A 20,835-nucleotide genomic window follows, 5' to 3' on the forward strand; every position below is an offset into this window, starting at 1 on the left:
CACTGTATCAGGAACCGCTGCGGCTGCCAATGACAAGTCATCCTAAGGAAACTAGAGGTTTGTTTTCCGTCGTGTGCAGGCCCGGAGCAAACATTGACCCCGGAGCTGCTTCTATGCATCTCTGACAACAGGCAACGCGATAGCCGTCGTCCAACTGTCACCACTGCATTCTCGGATCTGAATCTAAACCTCTCCACTGTCTACATGAAGACGCAACAACGACATAACGGCACTAAGACATCTAACGACAAAACGATGCTTTACCTGCGTTTCTGTCTGATGGCATAAACACTCAAAGAGAGAAGCAACCGAGGGTTAATCCAGTGACAAAATCACACCCTGTCCCTTTGCAAGACGTTCCTGGTTGAATTGGAACTCCATCCTACTAGGTTTGGACAAAGTCTCAAGACTACACTCTGATAAGAATCAAACCTCTTCAAGATCTGATGTTTGTACCTGTCGCCAAGCACTACATGTATTGATCCCAGACTCCGACGCCAGTTTTACATGAGAATGAATCCCCAGGCGACTGCAACAGAACACTTCAATGTTATAATTCGTCGATACAAGTAATCAATACATTCGCATCGGTCTTATGAATTCTTGTACAAATATTACCGTAGCGCCGAAAAGTCGATGAGAACAGTCAATTCATGAGTTAGGCAAGACCGATCAAGGAGAATAGCTAATTCAATTTGAAAATAGCCAGGTCGTCGACTCCGACTGGCTCTTCATTGTTTCCGGCATAGTAAAAACGGTATTGGACTCTCGCATAGAACTCATTGAACCATCGCAGGCTGAGAGGGAGATAGGCTATCTCAATAGCACATTCCCGTAGGCCTAGAAAACACTGAAATAATGTCATACGTAGACCACGTCACTTTTCTGTGAATCGTTATAAACAATCAACTGGAAACGGGTTAATCACGCACACGCAGTCATTTCAAATTTCGCGCCATCAAAACCCCGAACATTCAGTTCCATTCGAAGCTAAGAGATGGCGACACCTTCCTTTGCGGAAGTGAATCGCCCTGGATTGGGAGTAGCATGTGTGAAAGGTAGTCTACTTTTGTCAATGAAAAACTTCTCCAAATTACACTTTTTGGAAATGCAATTATTGTCGTGTCGTGTTTATTAAAAAGAAGAAGCAATTGCGTATTATTCTATCTCAGTGTTATCTCTGATTCTGTTGTAAATATTGCAAAAATGTGTTGCCGATATTGTTAAGTTTTGTCTCGAATTTGATTGATTCTGTCATCTGTTGTGTGCATCATGTACAGGACGTATACAATGTATACAGTTCGTGTACACAATGAGTCTGATATGACTAAGTGCATGCTCCGTGATTGTCTGGTATGGGTAATCTGTCTGCTGTTGGGCTGCTGCAGTGATTCACAGGTTTAGATAGTTAAATCTGTTGTCGTGTTGATGTTGAAATCTGATCTAAACGCTTTGTTTGCCTGAAAGTGTGGTCGGTTGGATCATTTGACTGTGAGTAAAAAATCTCGTTTGATTTTATAGTTCTGACTGCGCATCAATATCATAAATCATCAATGGGCTCCTTCACACATGCCCAAATATTGAGGCTTTATTGTGGCCAGCAAAGGCACAGGTGGGTCTAAAAATAGGCCGAACAAAACTGGTGCGTAGGGGGTATCGGCCCATTTGTAATTTGTAAGGAGGAGTGCGAGATATAATGTCAGGCCGGCAGGGACTGATGAATATGTACATGTGTGGAGTGGAACATTGAGGAACCCGATGGGACAAACAGTTGCTGTCCTTGAATTGCGAAGTCTGTGCAAACAGATTTCGAGGAATTGTGCCCTTGTTATTTGTGTTATTGCCAAGTTCTTATACTTGATGGACTTTTTTTCTTTCAGATAAACTGACTGTGATATTTTATAGATCTGATAAAGTGAAGTGGACATCAAGATGTGGCGGTTCAAAGTGACCAAGTTTAAGAACACCAGGGCAAAGATACCCAAAAAGGATGTAAGTAGTAACATTTAGAAAGCAGAGTTGGTACAAGTACTCCCTTCTCTGGTTTACTGATGTGAAGGACTAATTCTGTTACTGGCATTTTAATGTTCAGCCTAAATTTTAATACCTGTTGTAGTTAAAGTTTTACCCCATTTCAATGAAATTTGACAGTGAAAGGTCAGATCTTTATTTCCTGATAATCTGCAATTCATTATAATTGGCCACTCTGATAGTAGGGACTTGACTTATGATTGGAAGTACTTTGTGGTTGAACTTGACTGAAGGGTTATGCTGGTAATTGTTTTTTTTGCCTGATGTCCTTGTCACCTGTCACTTCTCAATTTGAAATTTGAGTATCTGTCTAGTATTTCAAGGGCTTTGAGCCTAAAAATAGGTAGATTTGAAGTTTTCTAGGATTGCTGTCAAATTTGGCCATTCCTATGTCTTCAGAAGTTTTCTTACAATTGCTGTTTGTTTTTTTGCAGGAATGGATCACCCAAATTCCAATTGGCAAGCTCAAGATGTCGAGTGGAAATCACATCAAGGCCAGCTGCAAATTCATGGCTTTTAATATCGACTCCATTGGTTAGTTTGCGAAACTATAATGACAAATGTCTGAAAGTGCTAAAATATTGACAGTGTTCCAGCAAAATGCCAGATTATCAGGTTATGTCAATTAGTTTTGGCAGTTGATAATTTTTTTATTCCAGAGGTCCTAAAGTGGCAAGTTTTAACATGCATGATTCTAAAAAGTTGTTTGTTGTTACGGAGTGAATTTTTTTTCCTTTTCCAGGACTGCCACATGATTTGTCTTGATGCTTAATCTACTTGCCACACAGCCATATTTATCTTTTGTTTGACATCCAGGTTTCAGACTAAACAGAATGACATGTCCCATCTAATTGTTTAATAATGACCCAACGACAAGTTAACAATTACAATTAGGCCTATCAATTCATTTACTCTGGACAGTGACCCAGAAATCAGGATATAACGCTTCCTGCCAAGTGTACTCTTATTGCAATCCTAACAATGACATTCTGGGTCATATTTGGCTCATCAGACTTCACTAATTCGAAGATCTGTTCAGTTAAAATTGGCATCAATGATCTGTTTTGATAAGAAACCTGAAAGAGTATTGTTTGGGCACCTTGTGGCATGTTAGATATGTAAGAAGGGCAGCAAGGCAACTGTTATCACACCTTGTGTTACATAAAGCCCTGCCAGTCTCTTTGATCAGTATGGGTAGTAGTAGAGAATCCTTTATTTTTACTACCGTTATGCTCCAAATAGTTCAACTTTTTGTGTGATTTCAGGAGGAGCCCTTGGTGTGTTGCCTCTGGATGCATCTGGTAGACAGTCAGGAGGTCTAACAACTGTTCATGGTCACTCAGGTTAGTTGACACATTTTCGCCCGCAATGAACTACTTCTCTCTCACAACTTCTCAAGATGCAAGTGTCGTCTAAATGTGTTTTAAATGTGTTGCCTGTGGTGGTCTCACCGCCTCAGCTGAAGTTGGAATTACTGGCCGTGCCTTTTCCTGAGTATTATCATATCCCCAATCCTCTTTGACATCCACGGAGTATTGGAGAAATCTAGCATGTGTCATAGAAGGACAGGAGAAACTGAATCATTCAGTTTGTAAGTGGGAAGCGGGCGTTAAATGTGAAAAAAAATAAGAAGATACACAAAGATTTCAGAGTTGACAGTAACTTTGTTATTTTCATCTCTGCCTTGTGACTTTTTTTCAGATTTTATATCTGACTTTGATTTCTCGCCATTCCACGATGACATCCTGGCCACAGGATCATATGATGGATCTGTAAGTTTTTATGTCCGATCTCTCCTTGGGAGTGCAACCAACAAAAGGTTCTCTACAGGACTTAAGTAAGCTGATCGGTATCTAAAAGAACCCACGCCCAGGTTGTCTGGCCATGTCAAAGTCTTGCTCATTGGGACTTCCTTAATGCTCAATGAGCAGCCAGTATTCCTCCTCAAGAGTGCTGCAGTTGATGGGGTTGGGTAACTTACTTCACACACATAATGTCAGTTATGATATCTGATGATAAAGGACAAAGAGGTACTATGGAGACTTCATGACATCATGTGCCACTGACCATTCCAATGTTCCCTTCTCCACTTTATAAATGAATCTTTTTAGGTTAAACTTTGGAAGATCCCTGAAGAGCTGGGAGACAGTCTCAATGAGCCGACGTTTACCATCCCCACAGAGCCCAGGAGGATAGAGAATGTTCTCTGGCATCCGACTGCTGACAATATCTTGGCTGTCTCGTCGAACCAGACGGTCAAGATATGGGATGTTGGTGCTGAAAAAGAACATTTTGGTAAGGCGAGAAATGGAGCCCACTTGGTGTGGGGTATTTTTTGGAATAATCAGAAAACTTATTGTGAAGTAAATGGTATCACCTCAAAGTGCTCATTAGTTTCCAGTTTATCCTCAATCATGTCAGAAGGTTGTGACAATTCTTAAATAGTTTGTTCTTAAGCTGGGTTTGCAATGAATTAAAAATATATTTAATTGTCACGATTCACATGTGACTTGTCACATGTATGCTCGTTAATTGACTTTGGTTTGAAACTACTTTATGTGATGACACGAAGGAAGGACCCAATATTTTGCGATTATCTTTTAATGATCTTTACGTAAGTCGTGACATAAATATTCTGTTCATAAACATACCCTTTAAGTGTTTCCTGGCTCATGCAAACACTGGGTCTTATGACATCTGCCTTGTATTACATCATGTGACAGTCTTTGTTTTTGATCTGTACATTCCTGAGTGTGGCCTTGACAGTTGTAATAATATTGTCCAACAGGGCAAATAATTAGGAACCAAAGTTATGCAAATGATGTGTTGACACATATTTTCAATGGAAGAAATAGTGATTCTAACATGTGAATCAATAACCAACCGGAGGAGTTACCCTGCACTAATAACCAGCTAGCAAAGTTAATTTTCGTTTTGTTTGTTTTTAAGTTTTGGAGGGAGGCGAGGACTCCTTGCAGGGTATGAGTTGGAAGGGCGATGGCAGCATGCTGGCCACAACCAGTAAGGACAAGATGGTCAGAATATTTGACCCGCGACAGCAGACGATGTCTCAGGAGACTGCTGGCCATGACAACATCAAAGATTCTAGGATTGTTTGGCTTGGTAATAGTGATCGAATTGCCACAACTGGATTTTCGAAGGTGAGTTCTGGATAAATATAAATGGTGAAGGTATCCTGTGGTGTTCCAGTTAGAGTCGGCTTTGAACCTTTGAAAACTGATCCAAAATCCTCAAAAACTAATACTCGTCATTTTTATCTTCCGGGATGGCCACGTTTATTTACCCACTGCCTCATCATATCTGTTTCAGATGCGTTATCGGGAGGTCACCATCAGGGACATTCGCCAGTTCTCCAAGGCGCTCAAGACAGTTGAAATTGATAACTCAAATGGGTACGTCAGGTCATCAGATTTGGCTGGATTCGGGCTTTTCTTATGCTCCCCCTTAGCCATTTGAAGAGTAGGCATTCTTCTTTTTGTGTTTGAATCACCGCCGTGATAACAGTATGTTATATGTTCGCACGGGACGAGTCACAGTGCATATCTACCTGTGCTTGATTTGTATTGTCATTTTCAGTTTTGAAATAGTGCCATATTAACACATCCACTGTAAACACAAACTTCTGAATAACATAGTTTACTACTAAACTGCCTCCACTCTGAATATTGATATTTCTCTTCTACAGCACCTTGATGCCATTCTATGATGATGACACCAAGATGTTATTCGCTGCTGGAAAGGTAAACAATAAGTACAAATTATTCTAAAATGCAATAAGCAGTTGCAAATGGTCCTGTGTAGAGGGCTGTTCTTGGGTGTAGAAGAAAATGTACAAATATGTTCTACCATCTATTTGTGCAAACTTTTAATCTGAAGCTGTACCAGAAATGCCCACTGCACAGAAACTGTAATTATTATCAGTGCCAACCGAGTAAATACTATTCCCCTGACTCCTCCTTTAATCAAAGGGTGTTAATGATCAATACAGAAAAATATAGTTTAGTCCCAACGTTGTTTCTAACCATCAGACTACGTCTGTTAACGATTTCATCATATCTTTTCAGGGTGATACAACTCTGAGGTTTTTTGAAGTGTTGGACACTGATGATGTTCTTACAATTGGTGAGTTTCGTGATGCCAGCAGAATAACTTGTATTTCCTTTAAGGCCCAACCCCTCAAGTCATAGAAGTCAGGGGGCTCATGCTCGATTCTCAAGTTGAAGTTGACCTTTCCTGTATAGGGAAAAGAATTCATATTTTAGGCTTTTAGTCTTCCCTCACTGAGGACACTAAATCAGTGATCATGCATTTTCAGAACAATGTGAGTCGATGCCAGAGCAGATCCAAGGTTTATCTGTGGTGCCTAAACTTGCCATGAACGTAATGGATGCTGAGGTCAACCGTATTCTATTGTTGGCCAAGAGTGCTATCATTACGATGCCATATCAAGTACCAAGGAAGGTAGGACTCCCAGTTTATCAGTTTTGATATGCAAGACATTTGCAGCAATCTTCTGTGCAGTTGTCTTCAAGTTCAAATATCTTAGCGGGTAAAGTCTTTCATCTGATGAAAGACACCAAGCTGGCAACAAGTTAAATGCAAAATCCAATAAGTCGTACATTTCGGACCCTGACCACAAAACTCTGGGTCTTTATGTCCGAAGTTTTTAGGACAGCTGACTTAGTTACTGAAAATAGACGTTGGCCAGAACTATATCACAGCATAATCAGTACGTCATGAATCGTATTTGTGGCAGAAAAATTAAACTTGTATAACACTATGAACTGTGTGCTCACTCGATCAGAAGGAACATAATCAATATCATCCATTTGTTTTATCCAGTCTTACACCGAGTTCCATGCCGATCTCTTCCCCGAAACTAACAACAACATTCCTGCAATGACAGCTGATGAATGGATTGCTGGAGAAAACAAAGAGGTATAATCCTAATCAACATTTTCTTCATCTCATTCTGTAGCACTGTGTAAAATGAAAATACCAGTAGGTCAGACAAGTTCAAACCAAAAGTTGGGGGAAACACGGATTTCCTCACGTGAGAGAGGGTGTCTCTCTCATACAGCAAAGGTTTCCTTCGAGGTCCCTGGTTTCCTCCTACTTGACATTACAAATTGCCCTTATTGTGTATAAGAGCTATTAATGATAATCATGTCCCAGTTGACCTCATCATCAAACTCAGCATTTAGTAAACTTACGATCTTTAACTTACCCTGGCATCTTTCTTGCTCAGCTCCAATCAATATAAGCTGAGATGATGTTGTCAATTTCAAAAAATAACTTTGCGTACCTTTTTCAGCTGGAGAAAAAGAGCCTGAAACCCGATGGTGTCAGAATTGGTTGTCCCTCGCCCCAAGTCAAGCCAAAGTTCACCAGTAGCGGTGGCGCTAATACAAACAATGGTGACGGAGCTAGTCCTTCTGGTGGTGCTAGTGCAAATATCAAGAAACTCGAAGCTATGCAAAATAATGGCCCTGCAGAGGTTAGTGTTGAGTTTTAGGGTAGGCCTGTCTTACAAGAAGCTGTGGTTTTACATCTCATTCCAAGGATGCTGTGATGGAGGGTTAGGTGCCTTGCTAGAGGACATACAGTCAAAACAGCAGTGATCCGTCCGGGTGTCAGACCGAAGGCCTCTTGACGATGAGCTTGATAAGCTAACAATACTACTATGACACTGGTCTCCTTGTTCCCATACAAATCTACCCACTAATTAGCTCCTGTTTTACATCTCAAATTAAGTAAAATTACTTTCAGGGTGATGGGCAAAATGGAGGAGGCCTTGTGATTGAGAAGCGAGAAGTTGAAAATATAACGGTCAAGATGGAGAACGTCCTCCCAGGCTTTCGGCCGGCCAAGTTTAGACACTTGAAAGGCACAGTCAGCCACAAGAGCACCCACATAACCAATATACGCAACTTGGGCAAGAGTATGCCAAGAGAGAGTGACGGATTCACGGCAAACCCTGTGAGATGTGCTGTACCACTGACCGGACCAGCTGGGCTTATCGCAGTTTATGAGGTAAAGAATTTTATTCTTGTCGTGATACTATAGAAATACATTTCCTTTAGTTTGATTTTCCATTCCTTCAATCCGCTGCTGGTCAGCCTGTTAGTCAGCAGACATTGCCGCTGCAAAGATCAATATTTTGTGATTCTTGCAATATCTATTGATGGTCTCATTATCTATATGCAGTTCAGTAAGCCAGGGCGCCTCCCCGACGGTGTTATCCCCACGTTGCAGAATGGAAAGAAGGTCACAGACTATGTGTGGGATCCATTTGATAACAGCAGGCTAGTCGCAAGTAAGTTTGCTTTAATATCTTGCTCTCCAATTTTTGATGTTATAATTTGTTCAGTTCCTGTCACTCAAATATTACTTATTAAAGTAGGTCACGCTGCACAGTTGTATTATATCAAGGAGCTCAGGGTTTCAATGTCTCTTGGAGAAAATACATGTAGTTGTCGTCGTGATCGACGTTCAGGTTTTACTCTGCTCTATTTCACGAACTGAATGAGATAGCACTAGCACTTGGTGACTTAACTTGTCTTGAACAAGCTGGTGATGTCAAGGGTTAAAACCAACTTGTCTTGAACAACCTGGTGGCGTCGAGGGTTAAAACCACCTTTTTTTTCGTAGGCTGTGATGATGGCAGGATCCATATTTGGAGGGTACCAGATGGAGGTCTGACTACAACTCTCACGGAGCCAGAAGGCAAGCTCGTGGGGCACGATGAGAGGATCACTTTCCTCAGGTTCCACCCCCTGGCTAGCGAGGTCATGGCAACAGGGTCGTACGATGGTACCATTAGGGTGTGGAATCTAAAAACTGGAGAAGAGAAGCACAGGGTGGAAGGCCATACTGATTCGGTAAGGTTATTGATGCTACCTTAGTGCTTTTAATATGAATTTGTTAGTGGTTACTTTAGCAATCACAGCTTACCCATTTGGAATTGAAAGTGTCTCTGTTTGATTTCAATGAATCAAAGATTTATTTTAAAAATCGGTGGCTGATACAGTAAGAGTATTTACACATGACAGTGGTTTCCCCGAGTGTTTTGAAAGACTTAGTTATCTCTTTGAAAATGTTACCAGTCCTTTAATATTTTGTTGATCTTCCTTGCAGATCTTCTGCCTCTCCTGGAGCCCGTGTGGCAAGTACTTAGTGACAGCTTGTAAAGATGGCCGTCTCAGGGTGTTCGAACCAAGGGTATCCTCGCAACCAATCAGGGTGAGTTTTTGCCCGGCCAGCAGGTTCTGGCGCCCCAGACTTCATGTGCATCTCAGTCACTCTCGCTCGGCTGCTCAGGCCCGGATACATGGCCAGGCTGGCTTAGGATGGACCTGATTGACTAAAAGGAATTCCCTAAAAAATGTCTTTTTGTGAAGTTAATGTGTTGTGAGGAACAGTATGACACAAAACAGTCAACTAAAGATCTTCCTTTTTCTTAACAGGAAGGTGTTGGACCAAGTGGTACGCAAGGTGCAAGAGTCCTCTGGGCTTGTGAAGGAAAATACTTGGTTGTCCTGGGCTATTCTAGGTAGGTTGTCATTTATATTATTCCTTTGCTTCTTGACCTCTGTTATCGAGGAACTGAAAGTTTTAGACATTAATGATCGATGACTTGAGGGCCGGTGCATCAGATTGTGCCATTATTCCTCTGGTGTAAAACAAACAACCAGTGACCTAATCACCTGATGTACTTGACCCCTGCCCCACCTCATATAAAGTAATCTGTGACATAATTGATACACCAATGCACAAAATGAAGTTTGCCAGTGAGCAATCTGCATCTAATTATGCTCCACAAATCTATTTCAACCCTAAGAGTGGTTGAAAAGGTATCAAATGCAGAATTCCTGTGTTGTACAATCAAATTGTAATCTTTTTTCAGCCGGTCCGAGCGACAGATCTTTGTGTTCGATAGCACTGATCTGTCCCAGGCGCTCTCTCGAGTCAACTTGGACTCCTCACCGTTGATCTATATCTCTTACTATGATGAGGACAGCTCAACACTCTTTGTGACAAGTAGGGTAGGTAATCTCGAAATAAATAAATAAAAATGATTGCATGTTCTTACAGTATAACGCTTTACAATGTACAGCATTCTCAAAGTGCTCTTGTATTTATTTTCCAGTCTAAGCTGAGACCTTTCAGTAGAACTCAGATGAGCTGCTTAACCACTGCTTCAACCTGAGCACTTCCAACTGGTACTCAGTTCTTTGCTGAATAGTTGTCGTGTCAATTTCTTGGTTGGCATTTCACAACCAAATTGTTTTAATTTCAGGGCGAGGGTACAATCCGAGCATTTGAGATTGGGACTGATGCACCTCACATATTTGAACTCTCTGCTTACAAAGCAAATGGCCTGCACCAGGGTTTGTCATTCTTGCCAAAGAACCAATGTGACGTTAAGAAGGTTGAGTTTGCCCGCTCCTACCGGTTGACAAATACGACTGTGGAGCCATTGATATTCACCGTGCCAAGGGTCAAGGTAGGAACACATACTTTCCGACTTTATCCCAAGTCATTCACTAACAGGTTGCACTGTAGCAGACATAACAGACAAAAGAGAAACGAACAGTAAAACAAATGTACCCTGTTATAATCCAGTATCTTGGTGATCGGAAAGAATTCATCATGGTTGGTATGGTTAACTTCAAAATGTTGGATAGAGCACATTTCTGCTTTGCGATGAAACTCTTCATCTGTTTGTTTCTTTTCACAGAAAGAGTACTTCCAAGACGATGTGTTCCCTGATACCAAGGTGCTGTGGGAGCCCACCCTGACTGCTGATGAGTGGTTCTCGGGCGTTGACAAGGAGCCGAGGAGGATCAGCTTGAAGCCAGAAGGAATGGATAACTGTAAGTTCTGTGGTGATATTCCTGTACGAATTGCTTGGAGTACTCAGGCTTTTTGACGAAAATTGTGAGTGGGGTTTTGTCATGTTCTGCCCATCATGTTCTGCCCATGAAAATGTGGTGCCTCTTGTGCTACCCATCCGACCTTAGTCTTGATGACCCTGCCAAGTGTGTATTATTACCTTAGCAAATAGTTTACTATAGATGAGCTAGATATGGAGTGGTCTCCTCAAACCAGACTTGCGATGGGTCTGATCTTGGGGGTTGGAAATTGGACCTTGATTTATGTCAGGCCTGTTATATTTATGTTAGTATAAATGAGTTTTAAAATCTGATGAAGAAGCAAGTGTCTAGGTGTCTATTGGCGTTGCACATCCCACCACAACAGAATGTACTGTAAAGATGGGGAAAAGTTTCATTAACTTGTTCCATCTTCATCTTCCAGGGAGTGACAGCAAAACTCATACGCCTAAAATTAAACCAAAGTATGACAGTCATGCCCCTGATGCATTTAAGACACCAGAGGAGAAGAAGGAAGAGTTGATGGGGCGCTGGACCGAGCAAATGGATGAGCAGAAGGGCCCCATGCCACAAGACTTGGCTGAGGGCTGTGACTCTGATGAATGGGTAAGGAAGGTTTTATGAAATCCTTTAGGTGATCAATGAATGAATGTTTATGAAAATGCATTTTCGGTTTAATCCTGTCGTCTGCCACTACACAAGATGGCTCACTCTCTTGAGAAAATTCTGACTGCCAGCACAAGTGCACAGCCTGCTCTAACAATTCTTTACCAGTTTAACTCAACTCAATTTTCAGTTTTGACCTGATTTTACAAAAAAAGTTATCCAGGGTTGTTGAAAGTGAAGCAGATATGTAAAATGCTATTTAATGTACTGTGAGTGGCTGTCCTGAATAGCAACAACGTTTACTTCAAAGAATGAGAAAATTTTCCCAGCTTGATTATGTAGAGGAGTGCGCATATCATACATGTACCTCATATAGGGTTCTTCACAGGAAGACATGCCCAAAAACCTAGATTTCTAAGAGGTAATAGAGGACTTGGATATTTGGCCTAATTGAGGACTATGTGACTCCTGTTGTCTTTCTTGACGTCAGTCCCCCATTAGATGACACAAGTCATCTATATTTTGATCAGATTTGTTGAGACCTGAAAATTTGAACATTAAAGGTATTGACCAAACATTAATCCATTCACAGAAAGAATCAAAATGAAAATGATGTTCTGTGAACAATTCCGGCAATGAAAGTAAGGGGTTTACAAAATTTTAGCATGTGGGTTGTGTGTTGCTTAGTTATCCCTGACGTCTGAAGAATGTCTTACTCTCCATATTGCAGCCTGACTTGACGCATGTATATTTCACGAACATGTTTTCATCTACGCATGCGAAGTGTCTCGCGCATGTGAAGTGCATTCATTTCAAATGTGTAAAATTTTTCATTTGGAGGGGATTCTGCAAGGGGTTAGATGCCTGATTGAACTTATGCACCGGAATGTGTAACAGAGGCATGATTATTTGTAAACAAGGGCCTCTCTTGGTGATGTAATGTACCCTGAATCTATTTTGAATGGTTGTCCTCAGGAATGCGCTATCCCACATCAGGAATGCACGATCCCACATCAGAGCAATGTACGAGCTTCACAGTCTGGCAGTTAAAACTACCACGCAAAGGGGTCCAGGTTTGAACCCAGGGACAACCCATATTGTATCTCTGGATCAACTGGCACGGGTTTCTAGGAACTCCTGGCTATTCAAACTCCTAGGAATGGGACTTAAAATCTAAATTCTCTCCGCCTGAGTAGCTGTGCCAGGGCAGACAAGAGAGCCCACACTCCAGTAATTTCATTTTTCATTCCTTTTGCAGAGTGATGATGACTAACTTCAACGGTGATCAAGCCTAATTCCTGAGATTTGTCTGCGACGTGTATGCAAGATATGTCGCTTATGCAGCTTCAAGAGCTTCCATAACAAGCTACCCGGTCAGGTGATGCAAGTGATGAAAATTCGTCGGTGAAAATCCTGCATTTTGTGTTTGTTATCTTTTTGCAATGACATATATCTCGATGTCACTGCCACTTTTTCATATGCTCGAGTTGAAGTCGACCACGATTTGTTCATTGCACATTTGTACGCTAATTTTTTCATCTGACATATAATCCACCATCGAGTTACTAGTAAGAGCTCTACTCATTTTGAAATCATTTCAAAATAGCTGGCACAGATTTGAGTTGTTAGAATAGTAATAATGAAAAGTAAATACAACAGAAACAAATGTGTTTTCTGCATCTTTTTCGTGGTCTCTTTCTCATCTTAAATTTATATCATAATTAGAATCATTCTCTGGCTGTGTAATATAGAACGAGAGAGATCAAATTTGAAAGGGGATTGTCATGTTTTTAGACCACCTCTTTGTGCTAGTTATTTTGAAATATCTGTTAAGTTCTTATTCTGTTTTATAAGATTGCATGACACTGAGAATAGTCTACACACACCAGTATACTTATAGAATGGTGCTATAAAATGTATATGCTGTCATCGAAGAGCCATTTTTTCCGATTCTGGCTACAGGATGTGCAAGGTTTTTGAGTACTTGCAGAATATGTGAATTGTCAATAAATTTGTATGTGGATGCAAATATTTTTTTCTGTGAAAACATACCGGTAATTGATGGTTTTGATGTTGTGGTGTGTGTCAATGAATTTGCTTCCAAATATTTTGTGACCACAATCTGTTTCCTCTTTCTAACAAAGTAAAAAGATTTAAATGTTTTGTAAATTGTTTCAAAGTGCAAGTGCTTTGCCAGTTTTTGGGCAGAAGACAAGGGCTGTTTGTTATGCAGGGGGTCCAGGGGTTGGAAAAAGAGGAGCATCTCAGAGAAAGAGGGACCCAGCTGTATGTCTGTTTCCCAAAATTTCAAGAATTTTCTAAATTAAGGGCAGTTGGCACCCTTTCCAGTATAACTCCGTGGATAAACACCTGTTATCAGTTTCTGAAGAATGTAGCGACTAAAAAATGTTTGTTGAGAGTAACCTGTGGACTTTGCTTGTAGTGTAAGCTGGAAAATGTTGCTATTGGCTAAAGAATGGTAAATGTAAACTAAATAATTTATAGATGCATGCTTACTTGTTGTAGTCTAGTTAGGTATTTGTAGTATTCAAGTGAAAATGAATTAAGGCCCAGTTCTTCATGTGACCCAGCCATGTTTACACTGTGGTTGTTCATATGTACATTGTGCAGGAACAACAGAGCACGTTTGACCTTATATATAATTATGATATGTGGGGTTACAGTAGTGTTTAACTAAAATTCACAATTCAAATTCAAATTACTGTGGTTAGATTTTTATCAAAGTTCTGGGCCTTTATAACACATGTATTTTTCCGTCACCTTCTATTTCACCTAACAAAAGTGTCTACCTCGAGAAATGAACTATTTTACGTGCCATCAATGAAGCTCTGTGGACAGTACATTGTTATGCATTTTAACTCTAGTGATATCTGTGTGTCAAAGTGAAGTCCTTATTCAGGGAGTTTTAAGATGTCCTCAGTAGTCATAACCCGATAGAGCCTGTGACGTCACTTTTAATCAGCAGTCTGCCATTTTGATGTCGACTAGGGCGTATGCCATGTGTGGATCAAATATTGTTGATGTCACCACACTGCACTTCGCTACCACAACAAAGTGCACCGTGTGGCTAAATGGCAATATATTTGGCGTCCGTTCGACCGTCAAGGTAGCAGATTTTTCTGTCAGGTCGTCGTCTGAACAACCTCTGTTCAAGACGGCACAGGACAGTTCTTCATGTTGTGCTATTGTAATGAAATTGGAAATGAAGATGGCATATTTTCAAAAGAGGTAATTGATCCATGGAAAGTTATCCCAATTTAATTCTCCTAGTGATGCTCAACAATTTACTGTATTTTACTTGAGTTAAAACTCTATGGACCATGGTCGCGTTAAAATCATGTGTTCAGTGTCTGTAACTTGTCATTTCCTGAACCAAACACTGTTAACATGCTGGATGCCAGGGTTCTTCGCATAGACTTCTCTCTTTGCTTTAGTAAAGAAAGAGAATATGGGAAAGATCCTGGTATCAAGGATGACTTTAAGGGAGCAAACCAATTGCAATTTTTTCTATTTTGATGGAACACTTTAGAGCAGGTTTATTTTGAGATTTATTATTATTGATAATGTGATGGTCAATAAGTGATATGTCGCGTGTAAAATATTTGAATTATGTATAATGCATGTAACTGAGGGGTGTTTTATGTTATTTTGGACCAACAAGTACATTACATGTTGATAGGACAAGTAGGCCACATGTTTGTTGGTTCTGATATGCATGAAAGGTAAATATCAATATAATCATAAAAAAATAGGAGAAACAATGAAAAATAATCATGGTCCAATAAGGAGTGTACTTAAAGGAAAGATTGACTTGATCTAGTTGATTGATTTATATAAATGTATCCATGCTAACCTATGCTTAAAAGGCAATATGTAAGAGAAATATGCCCTCTTAAAAGATACCAGTGAGCCCGCTACGAAACAGAAAGTGAACTAGACATGTCTGTGTATTATATGTTCACTTTCTGTCTTGTAGGTGGCTCCACTGATATTTTAAGGCTGTGTCAATTTATTCATACAACATAATTGTGATGGTGAGATAAATTGGATAAACCACTCGGAAATTAATAACCTATAACCAAACAAATTTGACGGTGAGCATTCAAACTTTCATGTTATCTTTGTTGTGTTATCTTGATCAACCATCTACTTTGATAGATCACATCACAGGAGACTGAGATTTCTTTATTTTCTTTCTATTTCAACTTAAAACAGGGCTGTCTAAATGCATAATTGTATAAATTCAATGTCAAGATTGTACAGTTGTATTAATTCCCCCCCCCCCCCAAAGAACCTACATTGTATAAAATGTTGTCTGGTTTTCTCACTGATTTCATGTTTTTTATGCAAAAGGCTTTGCCATTAATTTTAGGCAGTTCTAAAGAAAAATGTCAATTGGGTCTTTTCTACTCGTTTTGATTATGCAAAGTTTAATTCAAAGGAAATTGATCTATGCAGATGAGTTAACAGTTTGAATGTTTGAGATGATGTGCACCAAGAATGGACCACTTTGTTCTATTTTTGTTGACATGTATATACCCATTATGTACAGATTATTACATGTAGCATGTACAGGTAGTATGGAAATGTAATAAATTCTGTAATGAATTTGAATATCAGTGTCTTTTAAAAAAATTATCCTCCATCAACGGAGACAAGTGTGGTTTAAAGAATCGATACCGAAATGTATTGGTTATCCTATCAAACACTGCGATGATGGAGCTAAAATGTAGGCCAAATCATCGAAGGGGCACCCTATGTTTTGGCGAGAGGACTGCTTACTATTACAGTGTCAATTTCTTTTCTAAAACTCTTCACTAGACTTGATATATTTTGGGCATGTTCAATTGAGAATCTGTCTCCAACGCCTTTCATACTAACTCGAGACTTTGTCAGGTCGAAAGAGGAGAATGTCCAAATTTGGCCTACTTGCACTCTATTCTAGCTGTTTATCAGATCTCCAGTGTCACTTGAGTGCACTAAATAGAGGTCTCAATGATTCCTCAGTCATCTCAAAAGGCTCTCGAAAACAATGTTATCACCGCGCTGTTCTCAACACTCTTCCATCTGGTTATCAGATCTTTTGGGTGACGTGATAGTAACCACACAGCCCAGGATTTGCTATTTAACTGGGCTTACAGTCCCCAACAGCCCTGGAGGACAACGTCACAGCCTGTTATACTATCACTCTGCCAATTGGCAATCAGATCTCCAAAGAGACTTAAGTACAACTACATGCAGTTCAGGATTGCTATTCAACTGGGCTTACCGTCCCGAACTGCCCCTTGAGAACTTGTCACAGCCAGTCTTGTTAGCACCACTATTCCAGCTGGATATCTTTACACGCCGCCCAGGATTTAATGCTATTAAACTTGGCTTACTGCGTCCCCAACTGCCCCGAAGACAATGTCATAGGCAGTCTTATCAACACTCCTCTTGCTTTTGTTATAAGACCTCTATAGAGTTAAAAAGACAGTCCACGGGATGTGTTATTCAACTCGTGGGCTCATCGTCACCATCAGTCCTTGAGGACAATAGTCACAGCAAGTCTTACTAACACTCTTCCTGTTGGTTATCAGATCCCTAGAGTGATTTGGGAGTAACCACAGGCAGTCCAGGATTTGCCATACAACTTGGTTTCCAGTCAATCCCCAACAGCCCTTGAGGACAATGTCACAGCCAGTCTTACTAACACTCTTCCTGTTGGTTATCAGATCCCTAGAGTGATTTGGGAGTAACCACAGGCAGTCCAGGATTTGCCATACAACTTGGTTTCCAGTCAATCCCCAACAGCCCTTGAGGACAATGTCACAGCAAGTCTTACTAACACTCTTCCTGTTGGTTATCAGATCCCTATAGTGATTTGGGAGTAACCACAGGCAGTCCAGGATTTGCCATACAACTTGGTTTCCAGTCAATCCCCAACAGCCCTTGAGGACAATTGTCACAGCCAGTCTTATTAACACTCTTCCTGTTGGTTATCAGATCCCTAGAGTGATTTGGGAGTAACCACAGGCAGTCCAGGATTTGCCATACAACTTGGTTTCCAGTCAATCCCCAACAGCCCTTGAGGACAATGTCACAGCAAGTCTTACTAATACTCTTCCAGTTTGTTATATTATCAGATCCCTTGAGTTCTTTGAGAGAAAGTAACCACAGGCAGCTCAGGTTACTGGTTCGGGTTCGGAAAGGACTTTGAACTAGCGCCAGTCAAATTTATGGACTGGGCTTCAGGCCTGTCATCAAAGACATTGTCACAACCAACTTTCGTCCCGGTGACAGTGAAAGTTGTTTCAAAATCAAAGATATTTCTGAATTTTCTGAATTTTGAAAAGTTCGGGAGACAAACTGATGAAACTATCAGGGAAAGAAATTTGATCTACATGTAGTGTCAAGTATTATTTTGTTAGATGAAGGAATTATTCGAAAATTACGTCATCCTGTCATCACGCGATCGTCTGCCCACGAGGAAGATCCACCGGCGCAGCGTCTTTCAAGACTTCTCCGTTAAATTGTCGATTTTTCCTTTATTTCGCGAATAAAGTTATATTTTGGATGGTAAGTTCATTGATAAAGTAACATGGCTCATTCATATTCCGATATTTTGTTGGGTTTCTTGTGTTATCGGTGCAATAATAGGGCCTTTTTTACTGACGGGCAAAAGTGGTGATGGCAGCTCGCAGCGTTGCGGCTTAGCACACGTGGTCTGCGCGCTTCATAAAAAAACCCATCGATTTCTGCGTGTCGATTTAGTGTTTCATGATATTCGCCATAGTGCCTAAGCCAGATATTCGTGTTCTGTATGTAATTCTGCGTCTGATAAACTTTAGTGCGTAGAGATATTCACCATTTTTGTTAGCGAAAATTATGTTGAAACTGACCAGGCCAGTGCATAACTGAATACAATGTTTCGGCGGCCATTTTGAATGCACAGCGATGCACAGCGAACCACGTGTTCACTGTGTTCATGAAGGACATGCACACAGTGATCTGTCCACAAGAATTTTGATCTGTCCACAAAAATTCTTAAACAGATTTCACCATGCTCTGCTGAAGTTATCATCTGAATTATTATTTTTTAAACTACGCAGCTCCATATGATCATGATTTATAAACAAGTAAGCCCTCAGTGCTTATTTTAACTATGTGTAATCTAACTAACTTTGTATTTTTTCATTGGGCGTTTTTAACATTGTATATTTTATAACACCTTGTATTACCTGCTTTGTAATTTTAATTGTATATTTTGTAATTATTGTATTTTGCCATTGGCCCCTAGTGGGCGTTAATAAAAGATTTGAATTTGAATTTGCATGCATGAAGGTGTGACATTTGATTTTCGCTGGAACAAGGTCCAGAACCAAAAGCGAGGCAAATTGTCTCCCCTCTAGGACTAGGCCCTGGTCACCAAAAATGGGATTTTCATTAATTCTTGGAGACTTGGGCTGATTTTCAAACTGAGGATTGAGGAACATCTGTTCTTGCCCCTCCCTCCTTGAGTCCTTCCTGCAGTTTCTGAGCTCGTTTATTGTAATGTGTGGTGACCGAAAGTTAGTCATTGCAAAGGGTTTTCTCTAAATTGTGGACCTTTTAAAACAAATTTGGGTACATACCTGAACCTTTCCAGTTTCTTTAATGTAAAATGTGTTACATTCACTGGAAAGAGCTATGAATGAGCAATACAGGTCTTTAAAATTTTTTCTCCAATTAATAAGAAAGATATTGCAATTTATGTTTTATGATTTTTGCAGTCTTTTGTCTCGAGAAACGTAAAGACAATATTCAGAATTGAGAAGGGGAATTAGACATAATTTCAGGTTCACTTTCTAATATCTTCCTTATTAACAGTGCTATTGAGCTAGAAAATGGTCTCCAAATGTTTTTTGGGGTGCTCTTTCTATTCCACTTAACAGATGTTGCTTCTGTCTCCCCTAAATTGGTGCAATTAAGGTTTCCATGGAAACGGGCAACTCCCATTTCTCGCCATAAATTGAATATTTACCCTCTGTTTGGGTTGAATATTTGTTATTAGGGTTTATTTTGCTGTTCTGTTCATTCCAAACACCAGATTTTGCCTAAGTCCAGTAAAAAATGGACGAAATATTGGGTGTTCTCACTGAACGGTGCTTCTCCCTCTCTATACTTCCTCCCTAAAGCCTATTGCCCCATGTGTCATGACCAAAATTCATTCAAGAAGTCTGGGCTTGTTTGCTGTCGAAAATGAAAAAAAATTGTTTCTCAAGAAACAATATCTGACACTTAATCTCATTGTGTTCTCATAATGTCACGAAATTCAGCCAAGTTTTATATAATGAGAACTGTACTACTTTTCCAGGCCGCGCTGTAGACCATGATCCGGTCCATGTATAGTTGACCAGAGGGACGCATCATGGCGTTACGGAGCAGGAGCCACAAGATTGGGACAAGAAATGGTGTGGTAACCAAGGACAGGGCCAAAGGGAGATGTAAGAATGACAGAGTGAGGACAGTAGATACATTCACCACTATTCTGACAGCAGACTTATGCAAGGGTACAGCTGTCTTGGGAGCAGTGTTTGCAGAGTTGATGCAAATGACCCGAGCGGAAGAACGAAGCTGGCAATGCTGGCTTGAGAGGTGTGCCAAAGAATCTCCCTGGGATCAAGGCCTGGCCTTATTATGTGGTAGCCAGCAGTGTTAATCAGATGATGACAATGTTACAATGTGTTGACAATTTGTCAACTTTACCTCAGTATTTAAATAGGCCAATGAATGACAAGGACAAGGGGGAAGAAACTAGAAACTGAAGTCTTTACAAAATGCCTAAGTAGCTGGGCGTCTATCAGCTATGCTACCGTGATTAGATATTGCGAAGATGTCCGCTTCAGCATGATATCAAAGAGTCTTTCGTTCAGTAATGGCCTACAAATAACTTGCATGATAATTCTAGATGCTTTTTCAGCCTGTTTCAACATCAGGGGCATGGCTGTCACTGAGGTTGTCCAAGACAGACCGATGCTATATTACTGTTGAAAAAGACAAAGCGGTTTGGTTTGGCATGGCTAAGTGTTGACTGACATTAACTGTCAAATCGGTGTGACTTATTTCTTGCCTGTTGTCTGAGAAACAGTAATGCCATTCATTGGACATGTGACAGTGACAGCTTAACTACCAACACGGGAACAAAAATTTGATGTCGGGCCAAGGATAACCAAGTTGGCGCCATATTGGATTTACAGACCGACTGTACAAACTTGGCAACAGCAAAATAAGCCAGTGACAG

The 20,835-nt window shown here is 40.4% G+C and overlaps 1 protein-coding gene across 3 annotated transcripts; it reads left to right on the forward strand.

The window, feature by feature from the left end:
- Positions 1-1,020: 1,020 nt before the first annotated feature.
- On the forward strand, positions 1,021-16,187 carry LOC135493221 (coronin-7-like). Of its 3 annotated transcripts, none has more exons than XM_064780329.1 (24): positions 1,021-1,058; positions 1,881-1,992; positions 2,466-2,565; positions 3,297-3,374; positions 3,733-3,803; positions 4,143-4,326; positions 4,981-5,192; positions 5,362-5,444; positions 5,738-5,792; positions 6,117-6,174; positions 6,368-6,513; positions 6,895-6,990; positions 7,367-7,549; positions 7,822-8,085; positions 8,260-8,368; positions 8,704-8,933; positions 9,190-9,294; positions 9,519-9,604; positions 9,959-10,097; positions 10,352-10,558; positions 10,793-10,928; positions 11,371-11,552; positions 12,145-12,193; positions 12,811-16,187. In XM_064780329.1, exons 2-23 carry the CDS (start codon positions 1,933-1,935, stop codon positions 12,157-12,159), a joined length of 2,799 nt encoding a protein of 932 aa, XP_064636399.1. In that variant the 5' UTR covers positions 1,021-1,058; positions 1,881-1,932; the 3' UTR covers positions 12,160-12,193; positions 12,811-16,187. The 3 variants fall into 3 exon arrangements, with proteins under 3 accessions (XP_064636399.1, XP_064636401.1, XP_064636400.1); XM_064780330.1 differs by lacking the exon at positions 1,021-1,058 and adding an exon at positions 1,368-1,491; XM_064780331.1 differs by lacking the exon at positions 12,145-12,193.
- The last annotated feature ends 4,648 nt before the right edge of the window (positions 16,188-20,835 follow it).

This window comes from Lineus longissimus, chromosome 9 (genome assembly GCF_910592395.1).
Source record: "Lineus longissimus chromosome 9, tnLinLong1.2, whole genome shotgun sequence".
Lineage (NCBI taxonomy): Eukaryota > Metazoa > Nemertea > Pilidiophora > Heteronemertea > Lineidae > Lineus > Lineus longissimus.

What these genes read in the sequence shown, in the direction of transcription:
- LOC135493221 (XM_064780329.1), top strand. Translation starts at nt 1,933, where the DNA reads ATGTGGCGGTTCAAAGTGACCAAGTTTAAGAACACCAGGGCAAAGATA. An exon ending in CAGGATCATATGATGGATCT is followed by an intron (nt 3,804 to 4,142) that starts GTAAGTTTTTAT and finishes GAATCTTTTTAG; the next exon opens with GTTAAACTTTGGAAGATCCC. An exon ending in AAAATAATGGCCCTGCAGAG is followed by an intron (nt 7,550 to 7,821) that starts GTTAGTGTTGAG and finishes AATTACTTTCAG; the next exon opens with GGTGATGGGCAAAATGGAGG.